At 40.8% G+C, this 17,149-nt stretch overlaps 1 protein-coding gene across 3 annotated transcripts; it reads right to left on the reverse strand.

Annotated features, from left to right (window-relative positions):
* Nucleotides 1–205: 205 nt before the first annotated feature.
* On the reverse strand, nucleotides 206–17,020 carry p2rx7 (purinergic receptor P2X, ligand-gated ion channel, 7). Of its 3 annotated transcripts, none has more exons than XM_030417012.1 (13): nucleotides 16,742–17,020; nucleotides 15,669–15,804; nucleotides 15,506–15,577; nucleotides 14,865–14,937; nucleotides 11,329–11,425; nucleotides 10,329–10,409; nucleotides 9,487–9,622; nucleotides 8,396–8,532; nucleotides 7,455–7,545; nucleotides 7,086–7,151; nucleotides 3,753–3,857; nucleotides 3,495–3,602; nucleotides 206–2,903 (listed from the first exon to the last, which is right to left on the reverse strand). In XM_030417012.1, exons 1-13 carry the CDS (start codon nucleotides 16,861–16,863, stop codon nucleotides 2,397–2,399), a joined length of 1,731 nt encoding a protein of 576 aa, XP_030272872.1. In that variant the 5' UTR covers nucleotides 16,864–17,020; the 3' UTR covers nucleotides 206–2,396. The 3 variants fall into 3 exon arrangements, with proteins under 3 accessions (XP_030272872.1, XP_030272873.1, XP_030272874.1); XM_030417013.1 differs by having other exon boundaries at nucleotides 14,865–14,954; XM_030417014.1 differs by lacking the exon at nucleotides 15,669–15,804 and having other exon boundaries at nucleotides 14,865–14,954; nucleotides 16,742–16,873.
* Nucleotides 17,021–17,149: the final 129 nt, after the last annotated feature.

Raw genomic sequence — 17,149 nt, forward strand, 5'->3', positions numbered from 1 at the left:
TCTGGCCAGAGCAGCTGTTTGATCTCTCTGAAGTCGACTTCAAGTACAGTTGTATAATCCCTGAAACTAAAGTGTTAATACCACTTTCAACTTCGACACCATTAAGTGCAGTTCTTACCTGTGAGAAACAAGTTACCAGTGTGCACATGGCATGATGGGAAATATTGTGAGACAAAGTAGACCCACTTAATGAGAAAAGGAACAGTTTGACATGTTATGAATAGGTTTATTCTCTTTCTTGCAAAAAAGTGACCATCATTGTCTGTACCACAAATATGAAGCAACAGCAAGCAGCCGGTTAGCTTAGCATTAAGACACAGGAAGGGAAACAGCTGGCCTCGATCTGTCCACAGCAAAATCCACATACCAGCACCTCTGTAGCTCACTGGTGAACACGTTATGTCTTGATTGTTTCATCTGTACAATAACCGAAGTGTAAAATCTGCATTTTAATAGTTAAGGTTTTATTTGTTTATGGATCAGGTGCCTCGCAATCAGCGGAGACTGCGGGGCATTACTTGTCCTAATAAATAGTCAGACTATTAGTCTAGTTATCAGTCTGACTATTTGGGAAAGCAGTAGTATTCTCATCTAACTCTGCAATAAAGTAAATAAGAAAACAATTGTTGAACTTTTCCCCTTAGATGTTTTAAGGTGCGATATGTAAGATTTGGCCAGCTGTTGATGTGATACTCAAAAAAAATAGGGGGAACTGTAGCTGCTGTTAGCCAGTTGGCACGTTTAGCTGTGCGGCTAGTGGTTCGGACTGGGAGCTCGGAGCACTATAGGACTGTTTTACAGCATTACCACAGGAGCTTTAGACAACGACAGGCCAGGGCTAGCAGGTACGCATGCTAACTTCAGTAGATATCTCTGTACAATACATACACGTCATAATGTAAAAGCTGTCATTTCTACACATTCTGTTGATAACTTCAGTCATTTTTCAATGTTTTCAACTAAAATCTTACATATTGGACCATTATATTTCACGCCTAGATGCATCATCCCTGTCAATTAACAAAAAAATATAGTGGACGTCAGTAGTTTGCCTAGTTTAGCATAAAGACTGGAAGCAGGGAGAAACAGCGTAACTTGCTCTAACACCCACCAACACCACTAAAGCTCACTAATTAACAACTTGTTGTTATAATGCCTATTTGTTGTTTTCCAAAAAGCTAAATGCTGGAATTATTTTCTGACAGTTTATCCATCCACTTCTATGTAGTGTCTCCGGCTATAGCGTTGGTTGCTATGTTTGATCGGTGAGAACAGATTTTGATTTTGGTCTCTGAGCAGGCACAATGTTACCAACCATTTACTTCACTGTGATGACTGTGGTCCTGGGCATACTTTAAGAAATAATTCCAGCACATAACTTTCCCTAAAGTCACACACTGTTGTTTCCAAATTTTAGTTTGTGCGCTGAATAAACAAATTGAGATACTGCAACAAGTCTTTAACACAGTGAACTGACTGGGCTGCCATGACCTGCTTTATTCCAGCCCACGCTCACAGGATTTGTGATTGAATATTATTTTGTTTTTTTTCTCTTCTTCTCTCCTTCTCTCAGGCAGTATATCTTTTGCACTTGTATCACTGCTCTTGTTGATGGTGGTCTCAAGTGACAGAATTTAGACTTCATGAGACCCTGCCACCTGAAAACTTGATTAGTTTAATACAGAGTCTTCATTGCGTTGTATCCTCTCACAAGTCGAGTCTAGGCACATTTGTTTATTCCAGACTCTATAAAAGGATTTTAATAATTATTATTAAAGTATCTCAGAATCCTTTTCAGCCTGCTAACCAATAGCATGGACTTCCATTATATACTCAATGTTCATTATTTTTACTCTTCCAGGAGCCCTGTCCTTGAAGAGCACCTGATTTTTCACTTTTATATTACTTCATTATACTGATCCTAACCTAGAGCAGCACTTGGCACATTTTTTCTTTATCATCGGAGTTATTTTCTTAAAATGTTGCCTCTCTGTGATATGATGGATGTGAGCACATTCCTGGCAGGAGAAATCCTTTCCGTCTAAATATGCTAGAGATGTTAAAAATGCTATTTCTGCCCAATAAAGGCAAAAGGCCGCTAAGAGGGAGTGAAACTGAGAACGATTGCTTCATGGATATTTCTATTTAGCAGCCAAATGACACATGTTAGGTGACAGATGATCTTAGAAAATGCAGTGATTTATTGACTCAGTGAGGTTTTTCCCCTCTGACGGAAGGCAAGCTGACAAAAACTGACTCGTTTTCATTTTCCACTCAGTTTAGTGAGGTTATTGCATTTTTTTTCTCTGCAAGGCAGCTGTAACATAAGGTCACTGTTAGTAGGTCAGTCAGTGGTCAGTGGGGAGTCCCTGCTCTGCTATGCAGAAACACTCCTCTCACAGCTCTCCATTAGTGCAGGCCTGCATGGACACTATCCTGACAGGTCTGAAGCCGCTGTACTGTCCATCCGGGCTCGGGTACTCCTCCCTGACTCTCCACACGCAGCAGCTGGGGATGACAGGGTGGGTGTCATTAGGTGGGACGCCAAACCTCCAGCTGATGTACTGTCTGTAGGCGCAGTGACGCAGGGAGGCCGCCTGTCCTCGATCAGCCAATGAAGACAGAGGGTCACGGTACAGAAGGACAGCCTCCAGCAGAGAGTGGCTTAACACAAGCTGCCCGAACAAAGGAGATGAGGTGATGCAGGGGCCGGCACTCTGCCGACAGCACAGCTCCTCCTGAGGGACGGAGGAGGGAGTGCAGTGGTCGCACTTGCACCAGGCTGGACGACAGGGTTTTTGTTTGGGGTCGGGTTTATGTTCGTGGGGAGGCTGAGCATCATGATTAGCACCAACACCAGACTGTAGCAGAGAGAGAACGGCTCTCAGGTGTCCTGTGTCCTCCTGTCAACAAAAGAAAATATCACTGAAGACAGTGAGTTTACTCATGGGGCCATTCATGCAATTATAGTTGTAGTAGATTAAACATTCACCGATACAGGATGGAGGTGCATTTCACAATAAGACATATAAAACTATGGATTGGAAATCACAGAAAAACTCAATATAATACCATCAAGCATTGGCTGACTCAGGACGCAGGGGTGAATAAAATAGTGGGCACCGCGTGCATCCACTGGAAGGGCAACCTAGAGAGCACTTGATCATGTTTCGCCCACTGGAAGGGCACCCGTGAGAGCAACTCTGCGGTACTTGATACTGTATTTTGCAAGACAATCATCTATGATATGTGAGGATGTCTGTGCTAGTGAAGAGGGAAAATATGTATTTATTCTATTCAAGTTGCCAGAAATTCATCACCCATGATTTGAACCTGTTGATGCTTCAACCCTGAAAGTCTTAATTTATTTGAAGCTGATGCCTTGAAACAACAGGTTCAACTTTAAGTCTTAATGTCACTGTATTTCATTAGTAAAAAGGGAACACATGTTATATCTTTGGATATCTGAATGTGTCTCGGTGCAGCAGGTGTACCTTGCGTGGCTGAACAGATGCCGCCTTGACGTCTTGTAAACTTTTCTTCTGTGATCTCTTCACTAGTCGAATGTTGTTCTCGTCGATGTAGGACACACAGAGGATGCACTGCAACACAGTCACATCATCCAGAAAGACGTTCAGAATGATCACAAACTACAGCGATTTGAAAATGGATTAATATATAATACTTGTTTGTATGAAACTGTAAAAAGTTTGACAGCTGGTTTACGCAGGTCATATCAAACCATTCATCACCTTCTGTTTGTCCTGGACTGCCTCCACCTTCTTCTCAGAGTAGTTCTGTCCAACCTCCACAGAGTAACAGCTGGTTCCAATCAGCCAGTCGATCAACATGGTCGTCTGGAGGAAAAGACACACACAAAGGCTCAGCTGGCAGTCAGCAGCTCACACTTTCAGCCGCAATAGAAATCAACCGCACCAATGTGTCAACATACATGTGATCTGTGTTTAACACCAATTAGACTTCATTCGACTGAGTTAACTGATTCAATCTGGGGGGATAATTTACGCTGTGTCAAATCACAGCAAGAATTCAGTTTCTACATTTTTGACATTCCTGATCAACTCTGGAGTTGAGCTTCTGACATACAGTAATAGCCCATTGTGCAGCATAGTAAAGGTCAGGTAAAGTAAAACACGTTTGGATTTTAAATTACATTTCTTAATTCCAAATGAAAACAAATTCATAAGAAAGACAAAAGGTGGACTTAGGCGAGTCTTTCTCTGGACTTCTGCTCAAGAGACTGTTTGTCTTTTACAGCACCAACGCCCGTTCGACCCTCCTGTGTCTTAAAGTAGTCTACTATGTAGACTCACAAATATTTATTTTTTCCATAACTGAATCAACAAGCTGTTCTCTGAAGGAAATAAGGTCCCCAGAACACAGTGTGACGCAAGAAAGCTGGCAGGGTCCACCAAATACGAACAGAGTAAAACAGTATGAAACTGTGCTATCCTTTAAGGTCAGTTTGTTTATTCAGCCATGAAAACAAAGAGAGTTTGTTCAGTCAATAAAGGTCTTTCTCTTCCGATTAAAAATTATTTCCAAAGCTACGCGGTGCACTTTTAACCTGCAGTTCTTCTAAAAGCCACTAGATGCTGTATCCGAGAAAACCCCTCACTCTTTCTCCAAAGCTCATCACGGTGAAATTAAATGTTTCAATCATTTATTAAAGCTGCAAGCAGCGATGAACGGGCCCTCGCAGTCCACGCGCGTCAGTGCATGCTGTTGTCGGGGCGTGCTGTTTACCCGGCCCCACTGGCCGATTGTTGTGCATGCATCTCTAATCTATCCATGTTACGGACAGTGCAGGAAGGGGTTAAATGTCATTTTCTGTGTCCAACATGAGGCGCTTTGACTATGACAGTTTATTGGCCTATAATGTAAAATTATAGTACCGTTCTAGTTAACCGATTGTCACATCTGACCAGCGGCACCGGAAGAATGGTGGTTTTTGAGCCTACTAACATACAGTGAATCATCTAAGGAGACTGAAATAAATTGCGGTGATTCAATATGGCGTGAATGATGCGGGAGCAAAACATAATGTCATCTGAGCATTGAATGTCATTGTGCTCAATAAATGTATTTGCGTGTTTGCTATTATCCATTTTAATGGCAAGAATAACCCGTCTCACTCAGTCTTATATGTTTCTCACAAACTCTTGCTGTCTGCGATGCAGACTGCTGCACACTACATGCTCTCTCTCTCTCTTCTGTGCGCTCTTCTTTGGACACCTGGAGACCGGAAGATGAATTCAGGTGAACTCTTTTATCTCCACGCACAATGATTCCATATGTAGCTGAAAGAGAAGGATTGTAGATTTCAAGCCATTTGCAACGTTTGTATATGTAGTTTCACTGTAAATAGTTAAAACTTCAAAAAAGTATATTATACAATCAGAAATTGGACCTCTTGGTCTAAATGAGATGAGCCTTTGAGTTTTTACTGGCCCTTGTAATTTCAATGTCAATAATGTGTCTTAGATTTAATAGACTTATTTCATAGCTAACATAAGTACAAAATGGACTACAAGTGAAAAATCCCTCAAACTAACTTGGTCAGTTATGTTTTGATCATTGATTCTGCCTTGTCATGTGGTGTGAACTCTAAAAGCCTTCTCTTTGGGCTTGTTAATGAAGTGCTATGGTTGGAGACAAAACAGTAAAAAAGAATGCAGCTTTCAGTGCCCAAGTGTTCAAAGGTGAGAGCACAGAAATGAGTGAGAGAGCATCGTTCAGCAGTCTGCAGTGCAGCTAGGGAAACTAAGTGAGATGGGTAATTATTGGATGTAAAAATGAATAACAGCAAACAAGCAAAGTTATTTTGTGATTGTAATGTTGCTATCTTTGTGCAGAGCTCTCAGTAAAATATAATGTATGTGCTCCCAAAGTATAATTATTTTGTGGGCAGCCTAATATAGTTCTTTCAGGAATGTGGCACAAGTATCTCCTTGTGGAGACATATTTACACAATTTGAAAGAAATGTGTCTGTATTATGTGAAATCATCCTTTTTACTTTGTCTTAGTTTCAGTGATGACATGGGAAATTCTTGTGTCACTGTGCTGTTCTCAACAAACACTGTGAGTGGGCACTTGAGTGAGTGTGGCTGGGCAAAAAGGCAATTGTAGAAGTTTGTCAACCTGTTTTACGGAGGTTGTGAATCAAGTGAGAATCCTGAATAAAGAGGCTTTTGTAGTGGGTAATGCATCTCTTTTGTTTGAGAAAAAGTATGCCAACTGAGAGAGATTTCCACCCCAGCTTGTTTCTCACTACTTTGACATTTTTGTGCGATGTTTTGCTAATCGCTAAAAGTGATGACTAAATGGACAATATCTGACTTCCTGTTGGGTTTACGTTATTGGTCCAATAGGATTTTTTTGTGCATCTGGTCATGATATACGTGCTCATTGATTATCGTACATATTGGTGAAACTTGCCAGCCAAGTGTTCTTTTTGGTTATTTTGCGATAAAAGCGCCCCCCTTGAGGCCGAGTTGCACAGAATTTTGCACAGCGCCTTAGGGGCTCACAGGAAATCAGGAACATGAGTTTCATGTGATTCGGACACACCAATGTGGAGATACGCAACACTTCCTGTTGTGATTAAAATCTACCGGAAGTTCAGTATTTTTTTGGAATATCGAAATTCTTTTGACAGCTTTTCGTCAGAAGTGTCCACAGATGCTATTTGCAAATTTTTGTGAGCATCAGTCAAACGGCCTATAAGGAGTTCAAAACAGTGGATATGAAGTTCTTGAATATGCGAGATAGTATGTGGGAGTTAGAGCAGAATGATAAAGCGACTTAAATTATTTAAGTACCACCTAAAATTTCCACAGTGGAGTTTTTTGAGACATGTCATACAATCTTTATCTTTACAACTAACCTTTTATCTCCTGTAGCCTTCAGCTAACAGATTGATCTTATTTAGCTCTTTCTGATTAATTCATTCAGTTCATCCACATGCAGCCACTGTGGACTCTTAACACTGACCGCCACTGTGTTCAGGGAGTGCATGAATGGACACTTGTGTGACAGCAACCAACACTGGGTGGTCTCTCACCAGAGCGTAGTACGACAGCGTTGACCCGATGTAGATGATGAGCTGGATGAAGCTGAACTTTCCCGCCTGGAAAACACCGCAGACTGTCACTTGTTTGTTTTTACTAAACACACACACAAGAGTCAGGACCACAACTGTAGATCATTAGTTACTGTGTGCAAAGAAGGCGTGGATATCAGAGTTTATGATAAGAGATATTTGACATTAAATTGATCAGATGATGCCTCAACAGGCAGTATACATTGTGTCATTACACAGAGGCCTACTGAACATTCAAAAAAACTACTTGGTTTACTCATATTAAGTCTGAAAAATGGAAAATCCATAGCAAAGAAATTTTAATTATATGCGGAAAAAGAACAAACTCACCTGTCCGAACACCATGACATCAAACCTAATCCCAAATGCTTTGTACAGCGTTCGCTCTTCCACTCCGTTCACTGTGTTGTACTTTGCATACCTGATCAGAAGAGAGCATTTTTTAACAATTAAAAAAAAAACAAGGCGGCTTGTTGTTACAGAGGAGCCTCTAACATGACGCAGATTTATTTACCCCAACTCGGAAATAACATGATAATATGCCTGAAACACTTCTTGTCTTGTTCAGAAACTGTGTTTTCTACTGGTTATAAAAACAGATTTATCAAGGATTCAGATCCTTCACTGTAGTAAAAGTACCACACCGTGAAATGCATTATATTCTGTAAGAACATTGTGTCTGTAGCGTCACTGTCCTGAGTACCACGTGCTATAAAAGTCAATGTTTAATGAGCTCAGACAAACAGCCTGTTTTCAGCTTGCACCATGCATTTTTTCATCTGATCCAGGAAGGGTTATAAAATTGGTCATTTAGTTTTCTCAATCCAAAAAGGAAGTGGACTTTTTTCTTCAGATTATTAGAAAAATGTACATTTCACATCATCAAATGAGGAGATATACGTGTTTCACTGGACAGGATGGGGATGAAAGCATTTTCAATATGTAAAGTAACAAGTAACTAGAGCTGTCGGTCAAATGTAGTGGAGTAGAAGTATAAAGTTGTATAGCATGATACTCAAATTACAACTACCCCAAATCTGAAAGTTACGTACAGTACAGTACTTTTGTAATAGAACTATAGACTGAAAACCTGTCAGGGTTTATTTTTCACTTTCTCTTGATAGTTTTCATCCCAACAGAAATATGATTGTGGAAACAGAAAAGTTTAAGAACTGTGGACCACCATATATAAAAACTGCTCAGCCTCAAACTAACCAAAGCTCCTATAATGGTCCTGAAGGTGGTAAACTTGATCTTTGACCCCCGCTCACCTGAAGTTTAGGCCGGGGTAGAGCGTCCTGTTGCTCTCTTTCTCATCCAGCCGTCTGAAGGAGTATTTAGGAAGGCAGCGCTGCATGAGCCAGTCCAGGTTGCAGTCCCATTTGATCAGGATGCCAATGACGCCCCCCTGTGGCCATCAGAGGAAATAAGAAAAAAAAAAAACTCACCCAGCAAGAAACAGTTCATTTCAGCAGCGTAAAAAATTGTAAAACTACAGTGTTAAAAATGTTAAATACCAATAAAATGTAAATACTCATGTAAAGTATATCAAAACCGAACTTGTATCATTTTTGTACAATTTTGAAAGACTTTACTAGCGTTGACAATTTAGGCCACTTTATTCTTGCACTCCACAACATTAACATTACATATAAGACAGCTGTAGTTACTTGTACTTTATAGATTAATATTTGATATGAAAACAAAAATATCATAAAATGATACACTGTTACATAGTTTGTGAAAGAGCGTCTTTAAAAAAAGGACGAATAAGGAAGGCAGCTGCACTGAAAACAAGACAAATGCAACCTGATTTATACAAAATACTCCAAACAATCAAATTTTCACTGAAAGGATGATATAATCTCAAAGCGCAGATAAATTTGTCTGGACCTGTTTCAAGAAAATAATACATTCAGACAAAAATGTTTAAATAAGAAAGATTTAACGTGAAGAAACATCAGCTTATTCAGTAATGTGCGAAGAAAAATTAGACATTCTTCTTGGAGAAAAGCAAAAATGTATTAATGGCTGCAGTTACAGTGACAATGCTGACTTTTCACTTTCAACCACCGAGACTGAAGAAAGTTTGCTGAGGTAGTACTTCCTCTATCTGGCTGTTTCATTTCAACTTTACTTGATTTCTTGCTGAGGAAAAGTGGCTCACAAGGGGAAGTCCAAAAAAGAGAAAGCGGGTGTTCTGGCAATGTTGCTGCATCCCGAGATGTCAGCTGTGACGTCGGTCAGTAAAATGTCATCATAACTGACTGTGATGGAGGAAAGGAGTGCAAAAATAAGACCCAGGGTGTAAGAAAACTGAACTTTACCTTCACAGACGAAACATTTGAACATGTAACCCCACCTCTACTGCCATTTCAGAGAACTTTTCCCCCGCCTCTCTAACGATGTCCCCCAGTCTGAAGATGGGACACAGCGAGTCGTTCACTCTCTGACAGCTACTCAGGTAGGCACCGTTCATCGTTGGGAGGATGTTCCTTCTGCCACACCAAAAATAGATTTTAATATTCCCAGAAAGTCAGAGACAAAGAGCTTCAAAATGGTTATAAATGTCATTGGTTGTTTCCAGGCGAGAGTTTAATGATAGTCTAAAAGTTTCATTAGCTTTTCTTATTTGATGAAAATAATTTAGTGCAGGAAAATACTTGACGCTTAACTAATTAGCTCTATTTCAACTTGATAAAAAGGTGCAACATGTAAGAATTGGCTACCTGTTGAATTCATACTCCAAACCAACAGGGGGCAGCATATCCCCAGAGCATCCGCTAACTGCTGCTAACTGTAGCTGCCATTAGGTAATTAGCTGACATTGCCTTACATGGGGCTGATGCTGTTTACACCATAAGCAGAGAGGCTAGCATGGTAGCTTTGGACCATGACAAACTGGGGCTAACTGGATACCATGCTAACTTCAGTAGATATCTCGGAAATAATACATAGTTATCATAACATCAAAACTGTTATTTTTTCAGTTGATAATTGTGTTTAATGTTGTCAACTAAAAATCTTACATACTGCACCTTTAAATGTGAATTTGACAGGGTAAAACATGTAGAAAGGGTTTTTAAAACACAGGGGAGAAACATACTACTTTGCAACTGTCTTACTGAATGAAAATGACTTTGATGTATGTAACAATGTATATTGTAGATGGCCTCTGTGCCATCAGTCATAAAGCCGTCTCACCTGATGAAGTTGAACGCAGGGAACCTGATGTTGTTTTTGATGAGGACTGTGAAGTTCTCGGCTGCTGCCAGCAGAGCAGGCCTGCATGATGGACAACTCTAGTTATTACACACTGGAGTCAATAATACATCTTAATAGAGCAAAATACACTGAATCTTTATCTGAAGGAGACTCAAAAGCTACAGTATGTCCCAAAACCAAACTATGTATAGTTTCTAAGTTTCTTTCAAGTACAAGGTGCGTTTAAAGCAACACTATGTAGAAAGTTGCTTTGAAGTGGAAAAGTGACCAAAAAACAGTATACATAAAAAAGTCTATAAGCACATATGCTGTAGTTATACTGAGTTCACCGTTTATGGACAGTGCAATGTGCAAAAGAAGTGGAGGAGCTGCCAAAAAATTAACTGTGGATTGCAGTGAAACATCTGCAGGAGCACCATAAAAAGGAAGTGACCTTTAACCTTGAGAAGTTTTTACTGCATCTTTGTCTCAGGTAATTGGCAGTGAGATTGTGAAGTCACAGTTTGATTGACTGATGGTGACAGTACTGTATTATAGTAATACAGTAAATAGCATAGCACGTACTGTGTACAGTGAGTATGTTGTATGGACTTGTCTCCAGCAACAATGGTGGCGGGGTGAAGCTGCAAACTTTCTGCTGAAGTTCATTTCACACCAGAAAACAAAATGCATAGATTTAAAATAAAGGGAAAAGTTTTGTTCACAGGTCTCACCCACTTGCATTTAGCAGCTAAAGAGCAGGATATTTCAGATATTTAGAGAAAACAAAGAGAATATTGGAGTCACATTTACACAACTCCTCCAAATGAATGATCATCTTGCTCTGTAACTGCTAAATGTGTAAATAAGCAACTGTTTGCTAAAAGCTTCCCGTCAACTTCAAAGGTGATGATATGTCAAAATACCAGGATTGCAAAAAGCTAAATTCCCGAGTGAGATGTTACATAAGGCTCCTATCTGACAACAAAATAGAGCTCACCTCGGAGGATTCCCCCTCTTTTCAATTGGACACCACGCAGAAACCTCACAGGTTTTTTTCGACACGTCAGAAATCACACAAGATCCCGTCTGAATCCCTGCAGGAAGAAAAACAAACAGTCCTGCACTTAAAGCAACAGTATGTAACATTTGTACCTTAACTAACACGCCACAACAAAAAACAGTGTTATGACGTGTGGAGTTTTGTTCATAGATAGAACCCAGCATTACATTACAGCTGACAAATAGTTACAGAATCCTTAGATCTGTATTATTTATTATCATTATTATTATCATTATTATCATTATTATTATTATTATTTCTCTCAGAAATGATGGGGGGCGCCAAATCACACAAAATGTGCGAGATCCTACATATTGTTGCTTTAAACTCTACTGATTCTCTAACAATGGAGTATGAAAGATCACAAGTTTGAATTCTTCAGCAGGTGACGATCAGAGAGCTGAGAGCTGCTGTACTGCAGGCTGAAGTTAAATCTGCAGCACCTTGATGATAAATTCCTCTGCTTCTTGTGGAAACAGGTGTCAACTGGTCACAACCCACTATGGACAAGGGAAGTACTGCAGTGACAGCAGAGCAGTGAGATAACAGATCATTCTATTAAAAATTATTTAGTTTAAAGTCAGTCCACAACTGAGACACACACAGTACGTTTACATGCACAGCTTAGTTGAATTACAGCCATACAGCCAACTATGCTACTCAATCGGACAACTGCAATAGTCCGAGTATACATGCCGGTGAGAAAATAGAATTATTGGCTGAAGCATGTCATACCCCGTTACAACAGGTGGCACTGTACCCATTTCAACTAGTGGTAACAGAGCCACCTCCGGCTGACCTCTTTACGTCACCAGCTGCCTCGGCATTCAAGAAAGATGGCGTATGAAGAGCGAGACGAAACTACATCTTTGTACACTTCGTATATGGTGTACATGATAATTACACAAACTAGATGCGCAATGGCGCTCTTTCTTGCGGTTATTTCGGAGAAAAGAAGCCGCCGCCGCGCTACCGCTGCCACTGCCGTCCTTCTACTTCCGGCTCACAGCCCCATGGAAAAAATCTCGAGCCTGCACGGAACGTAAAATCCAAATCCAATCTGATAGAATGTATACATGCAGGAGTAATGCAACTATCAATCGAATAATCTAGGTGTTTTAATCCGACTATGAGAAATCCAATCCGGTCCGATTTTAGTCAGACTAAGGTGTATACATGCATCTTAAAAATCCGATCATAGTCGGACTAACCCAGTAATTTGGTTTTCTTGAGTGTCATGTAATAGCACTGACAGTGGACCCTACAAGTTAAACAAGTTGGTTTCCACAGCTAAATATGTCACGGGTATGTCCACCACTGTTAAAATAAGTTGGTAAAAACCAGGGTGAGGCAGAAATCTGGTTACAGAAAAAGCTAACAGCTTGTTTATGTTTGTGCTGTTAGTGAACATGTTGGTGCAAGTACATTACATTAGAATCTGGATGCAGTGTTGAAGGCGATGGCATTTTGGGGCCCCAACTTCCCAGATCTTAAATTACCCAGACCTTCTTCTTTGTGGGGTCCATAGATGGTGCACACTAAAGACTTCCATCGACCAAGCCAGCTTACTTCTGGTTTAGATAAAATTATTGAATCTTGTGGCTCTTCTGGACATTCCAATTAGAGCTGCACGATATATCGTTTGAGCATCGCCATCGCGATGTATGTGTGAGCAATAGTCACATCGCAGGGCCTGCCATGTAGGAGGCAAATTAACTCATCTAATTTCAAGGGTACCTGACACATCATTAGTTCTTATTCAGTGTGCGGAAGCAGACCACACCCCTGCACATGGAGTGAGTCGCTGGTAACAACATTGAAAAATGAACAACGAACAAGAGAAAATCGCCAAAAACAAAGACTTGGTGCCAAAAAGAAAAGCAATGTCAGTTATCTGGAAATATTTCAGCTACAAGAATGATGATATTGACCAAACGCGTGTTCTGTGTCGACAGTGCCTTGCATCTGTTGCCACAACGAGAGGTAACACAACTAATTTGTGTGACCATTTACGTCGGTACCAAACAGCTCAGTAAGCCAAAAAGAGGTAAGATCAGTGCAGGTTAATTTTGTGAGTGTTGTGACGCTCCAAAATAATTATCCACCGTTTTACAGCCTCGTTCCTCAAGGTAAGTTTAAGGGAAATGATCTCTTGGGGTCCCAGTGCATGACATGATGAGGACAGTTTACACAGTTTGGCCACTACGAGAGTTGGCTTCAAAGCCTGGCTCTCTTCCTGGATACACTGTTTCTGGCAGCACAACCCCTGCAAGATTTCACTTCCATAATTTGAGCCATTCAGTCCAATTAAAGTTGGGAGTCTAGCACAGCCCGAGATTAAATCATTCTTTCCCCATAGAAGTTAGCTGGGCACCAAACCGGAATTTAACCAGCTCAGTCAGCGGAAGTCTCCAGTGGGCACGCTGTATGAGCCATACAACACAGAAGATCCAGGTCATTTTACATCAGGGAAGTCAAACTTTTTTGGCTTCAAAGCGCCACTTAGCAGCTTTCATACAAATCAATAGTGTGTCGAGATTTAAGATAATTTTCTTTTGTTTTAGCCTTGGTTTTTTGCCAGCTTGGAAGTTGTCGTTGTTTCACGTAGCAATGGGGATTTTACAGTACACGCAGATAGCGAAAGGCAGCAGGGAATGCCAAATTGGTGCCCAATTACAATAAACTAAATCAGAGAACTTACATGTACACCAGGGAAAACCTGACCAATTATACACCAGCATCACTGGTAACTTTTTAACAGTTATCAAAGTGCGGAAACTTTGAGCTCAATGTAAAAGAAATGACACATGCCATACAACAAAAATAATCTGTTATATAAGTTACAAAATAATGTCCATGATTCTGTTGCCCTTGTGCATGCTGGGAAGGTTCCCACCCTCACATAACAGCAATCACACGACCAGTTCTCCGATCATGTTTTCAACTCTTCTCATTTTGCTTTTAATTCAAAATAGGAGCGCACTGTTATTCAAGATAACTTCATCAATTACAAATGAACAAATCAGTCCTTCTTTGAAACAACCACATTAGCTGTACGAGAATAAACAGGGTTATTTTAGCCTGATGACAGCCTGTTAGCCTGAATTAGCTAAACCACATTTGAAGAACAGGGCCCTGAACTCTTGTGGTTTGTGTACACCCACGTGAATCTGCTCGAGGTTTCTGCCTGTTAAAAGGCAGTTTTTACGACGCCACTGACGCCAAGTGCTTTCTCGAGGGGGGAAATGTTGGGTTTCTGTAAATACATTAATGAAGAGCGTGTGGTGTGGACCTGCACAAATTGGAAAGTGTCATGAGATAGCTCTTGTTGTAAACTGGTGCTATACAAATAAAGATCGAGATGGACTGATTGATTGACACCAACCAGGGTCCTGCTCTTCAAAAGGTGATCTTGGAAACACATTCTCCAGTTACCTGGTTTCTTGTGTGCATGTGAGATGAAGGTACTGTACCATGGCTCTGCTGATCCCAGGCTCCTCTCTCACAGTCCTTATCAGTGCGGCACAATCTGCCTATCCGGAGAACCTGGAATATAAACACCGCTGCAAAATAAGAAAGGTTTGCTAACATTTCATCTACCATTTGCAGCACTTTGATAAAGGAGCAACTGTTGCAGATAAGTCAAGTCAAATGTATTTATATAGCACATTTCATACGGCAAGCGTGAACTCAATGTGCTTCAAAAAATTAAAACAAAGATACATTGTATAACATAAAATAGCATATAGGATAAAGAAAAATAAAATAAAAATAGATAAAACTACCTCAACTACTTAATGCTGCTGTAAGTGAGAGATATTCTTCATTAAAATAAGCGTGGAATAGCTCTGCTTTCCAAAAGTAACCACTATTATAGTGTTTGGTCAGTAACCCATATCTCTCCTCCTCCTGCTCATGCAGTAACAGACAAAATATATTTTCTGGTATCCCTGCCCACTCTATCCAATCAGGACAGAGAACTCCATAAATAGGATCCAGGATCCTGTTTACAGCTACGTCTGCCAATTACTGCTGTGCTTTTTTATGTGGTGCCGTAGAGAGGAGGGAGGGGATTGCTTCATGGACCATGATGATGATGATGATGAAAGCGCACCTCTGGGCATTTTCCTTGCTTCTGATTCTTCGTCACAATGACGTTGGTCACTACAAAGAAGGAGTTTTTATCCTAAAAAGAAAAGAAAAAAAAAAACTCTTTTAATTCTCCTTCATGCTGAAAACCCCAGAGGACCGAGGACCATGAGGATCCAGCTCCTTACATGTGAGGGTCCGCTGTAGTCCACCACATCCCAGACCATGTCCCCGAGGGTCTGAGCGACACCCTTCACCTTGGTGGTGACAGAGCTCACCACCAGGTCAAACTCCTGGTACTTCCTGTTCCACAACATCATGATGCTGCCAAAATAATAACAATTAAATAAGCTGTTTAAAGGAGCTGTATGTAATGAGTATGTATTAGTCCACAGGCCAAAGGATGCCATTTAGGCACCTTCTCAAGTTGTCTTGGGTCTTACATTACAAAATGCAGAGCTTTTACAGTATTGTGACGCAAGTTAGGTAAAGAAGACATATCACATATGTCACGGTGTGTCACACAAATGTATACAAAGCCGAGAGCACCACAATTACATTAAAGAGTAAGTATTACGTTCTTTGTACTCCAAAACTATGTGTTAAGGCTGCGACGGATATATGAGCAAGAGGGTCAAGATGACGGCCCACTGTCATCACAAATGTCTCAGTTGTGTGCATACTGTGTGCAAAAGTATGTACTTTGTCAGTGCAGCAGCGTACTAAAAGCATAAAGAAAAAGTATTCAGGACACATCCTTGGTTTAAAAACAAAACATTTTGACATGGTGAAAAATCCACGTTGACACCTTCTGATGGCGTGTTTTGTCCAAACAACAGTCCGAAACCAGGAGATATTTACTTAACAAAGACAGAAAACAGCAAATCATCACAGTGATGAAGCAGAAAACAGAATGGAATCGAACCAATCGATTAATCAACTGATCTGTGCGGCTGTGGTCAGGTTATCTCTGCTGCTTCAGTTTGAGCCCTGCACTGTGGATGTCCAGCACTGAATCACTGGGCTTTATACAATACAACAAACAAAAGAAGTTGTTCATAGTTCAAGGTTTAAGTTAAACACAGCTCTTTTCTCCGGTTCTGCTATTGATCTGGAGGAGAATACGGCAGCCGGGAGTGAAAACGCTTTCAGCAGCGTTAACGGAGCTTTTGACGACGGTGAATAATACTAATTAGGAAGCAGCCGCTCCCCGACTGCACCGAGGGACGCGGGGGCTGAAGTATTTCACATGTTCACTCACCAGATGAAGAGCAGAATGAACCCGTTCAGACTCCACTTCATGGAGCCGAGCCGGACGCTCTGGATCCGGACCAGCTTGTTGGTTTCATACTGACACAGACCGCGAAGCCCGCAGCAAGGCATGACGGTAGACTGCTGCTGGTGGTGGTGGTGGTGATTGTGGTGGAGGGGTTCGAGTTGGTTTGTCTGATTTGTTTCAGGAGGAATCTCTGACTCATTTCTTCACTCTTCTTCCTGTGTGGACGGTCACATGTCCAGACTCCTGCAGCTGCTCTCACTTCACCAAAGCAGCTGCAGCACACACACACACACACACACACACACACGGAAAATCAATTGTTGATCGATTCAGTCTTTTTTTTATTAAAATAACTATTATTCATTTGGTTTTCCAGTAGCTTTTCTGAGC

The sequence above is a fragment of the Sparus aurata genome, chromosome 5 (genome assembly GCF_900880675.1).
Source record: "Sparus aurata chromosome 5, fSpaAur1.1, whole genome shotgun sequence".
NCBI classification, from domain to species: Eukaryota; Metazoa; Chordata; class Actinopteri; order Spariformes; family Sparidae; genus Sparus; species Sparus aurata.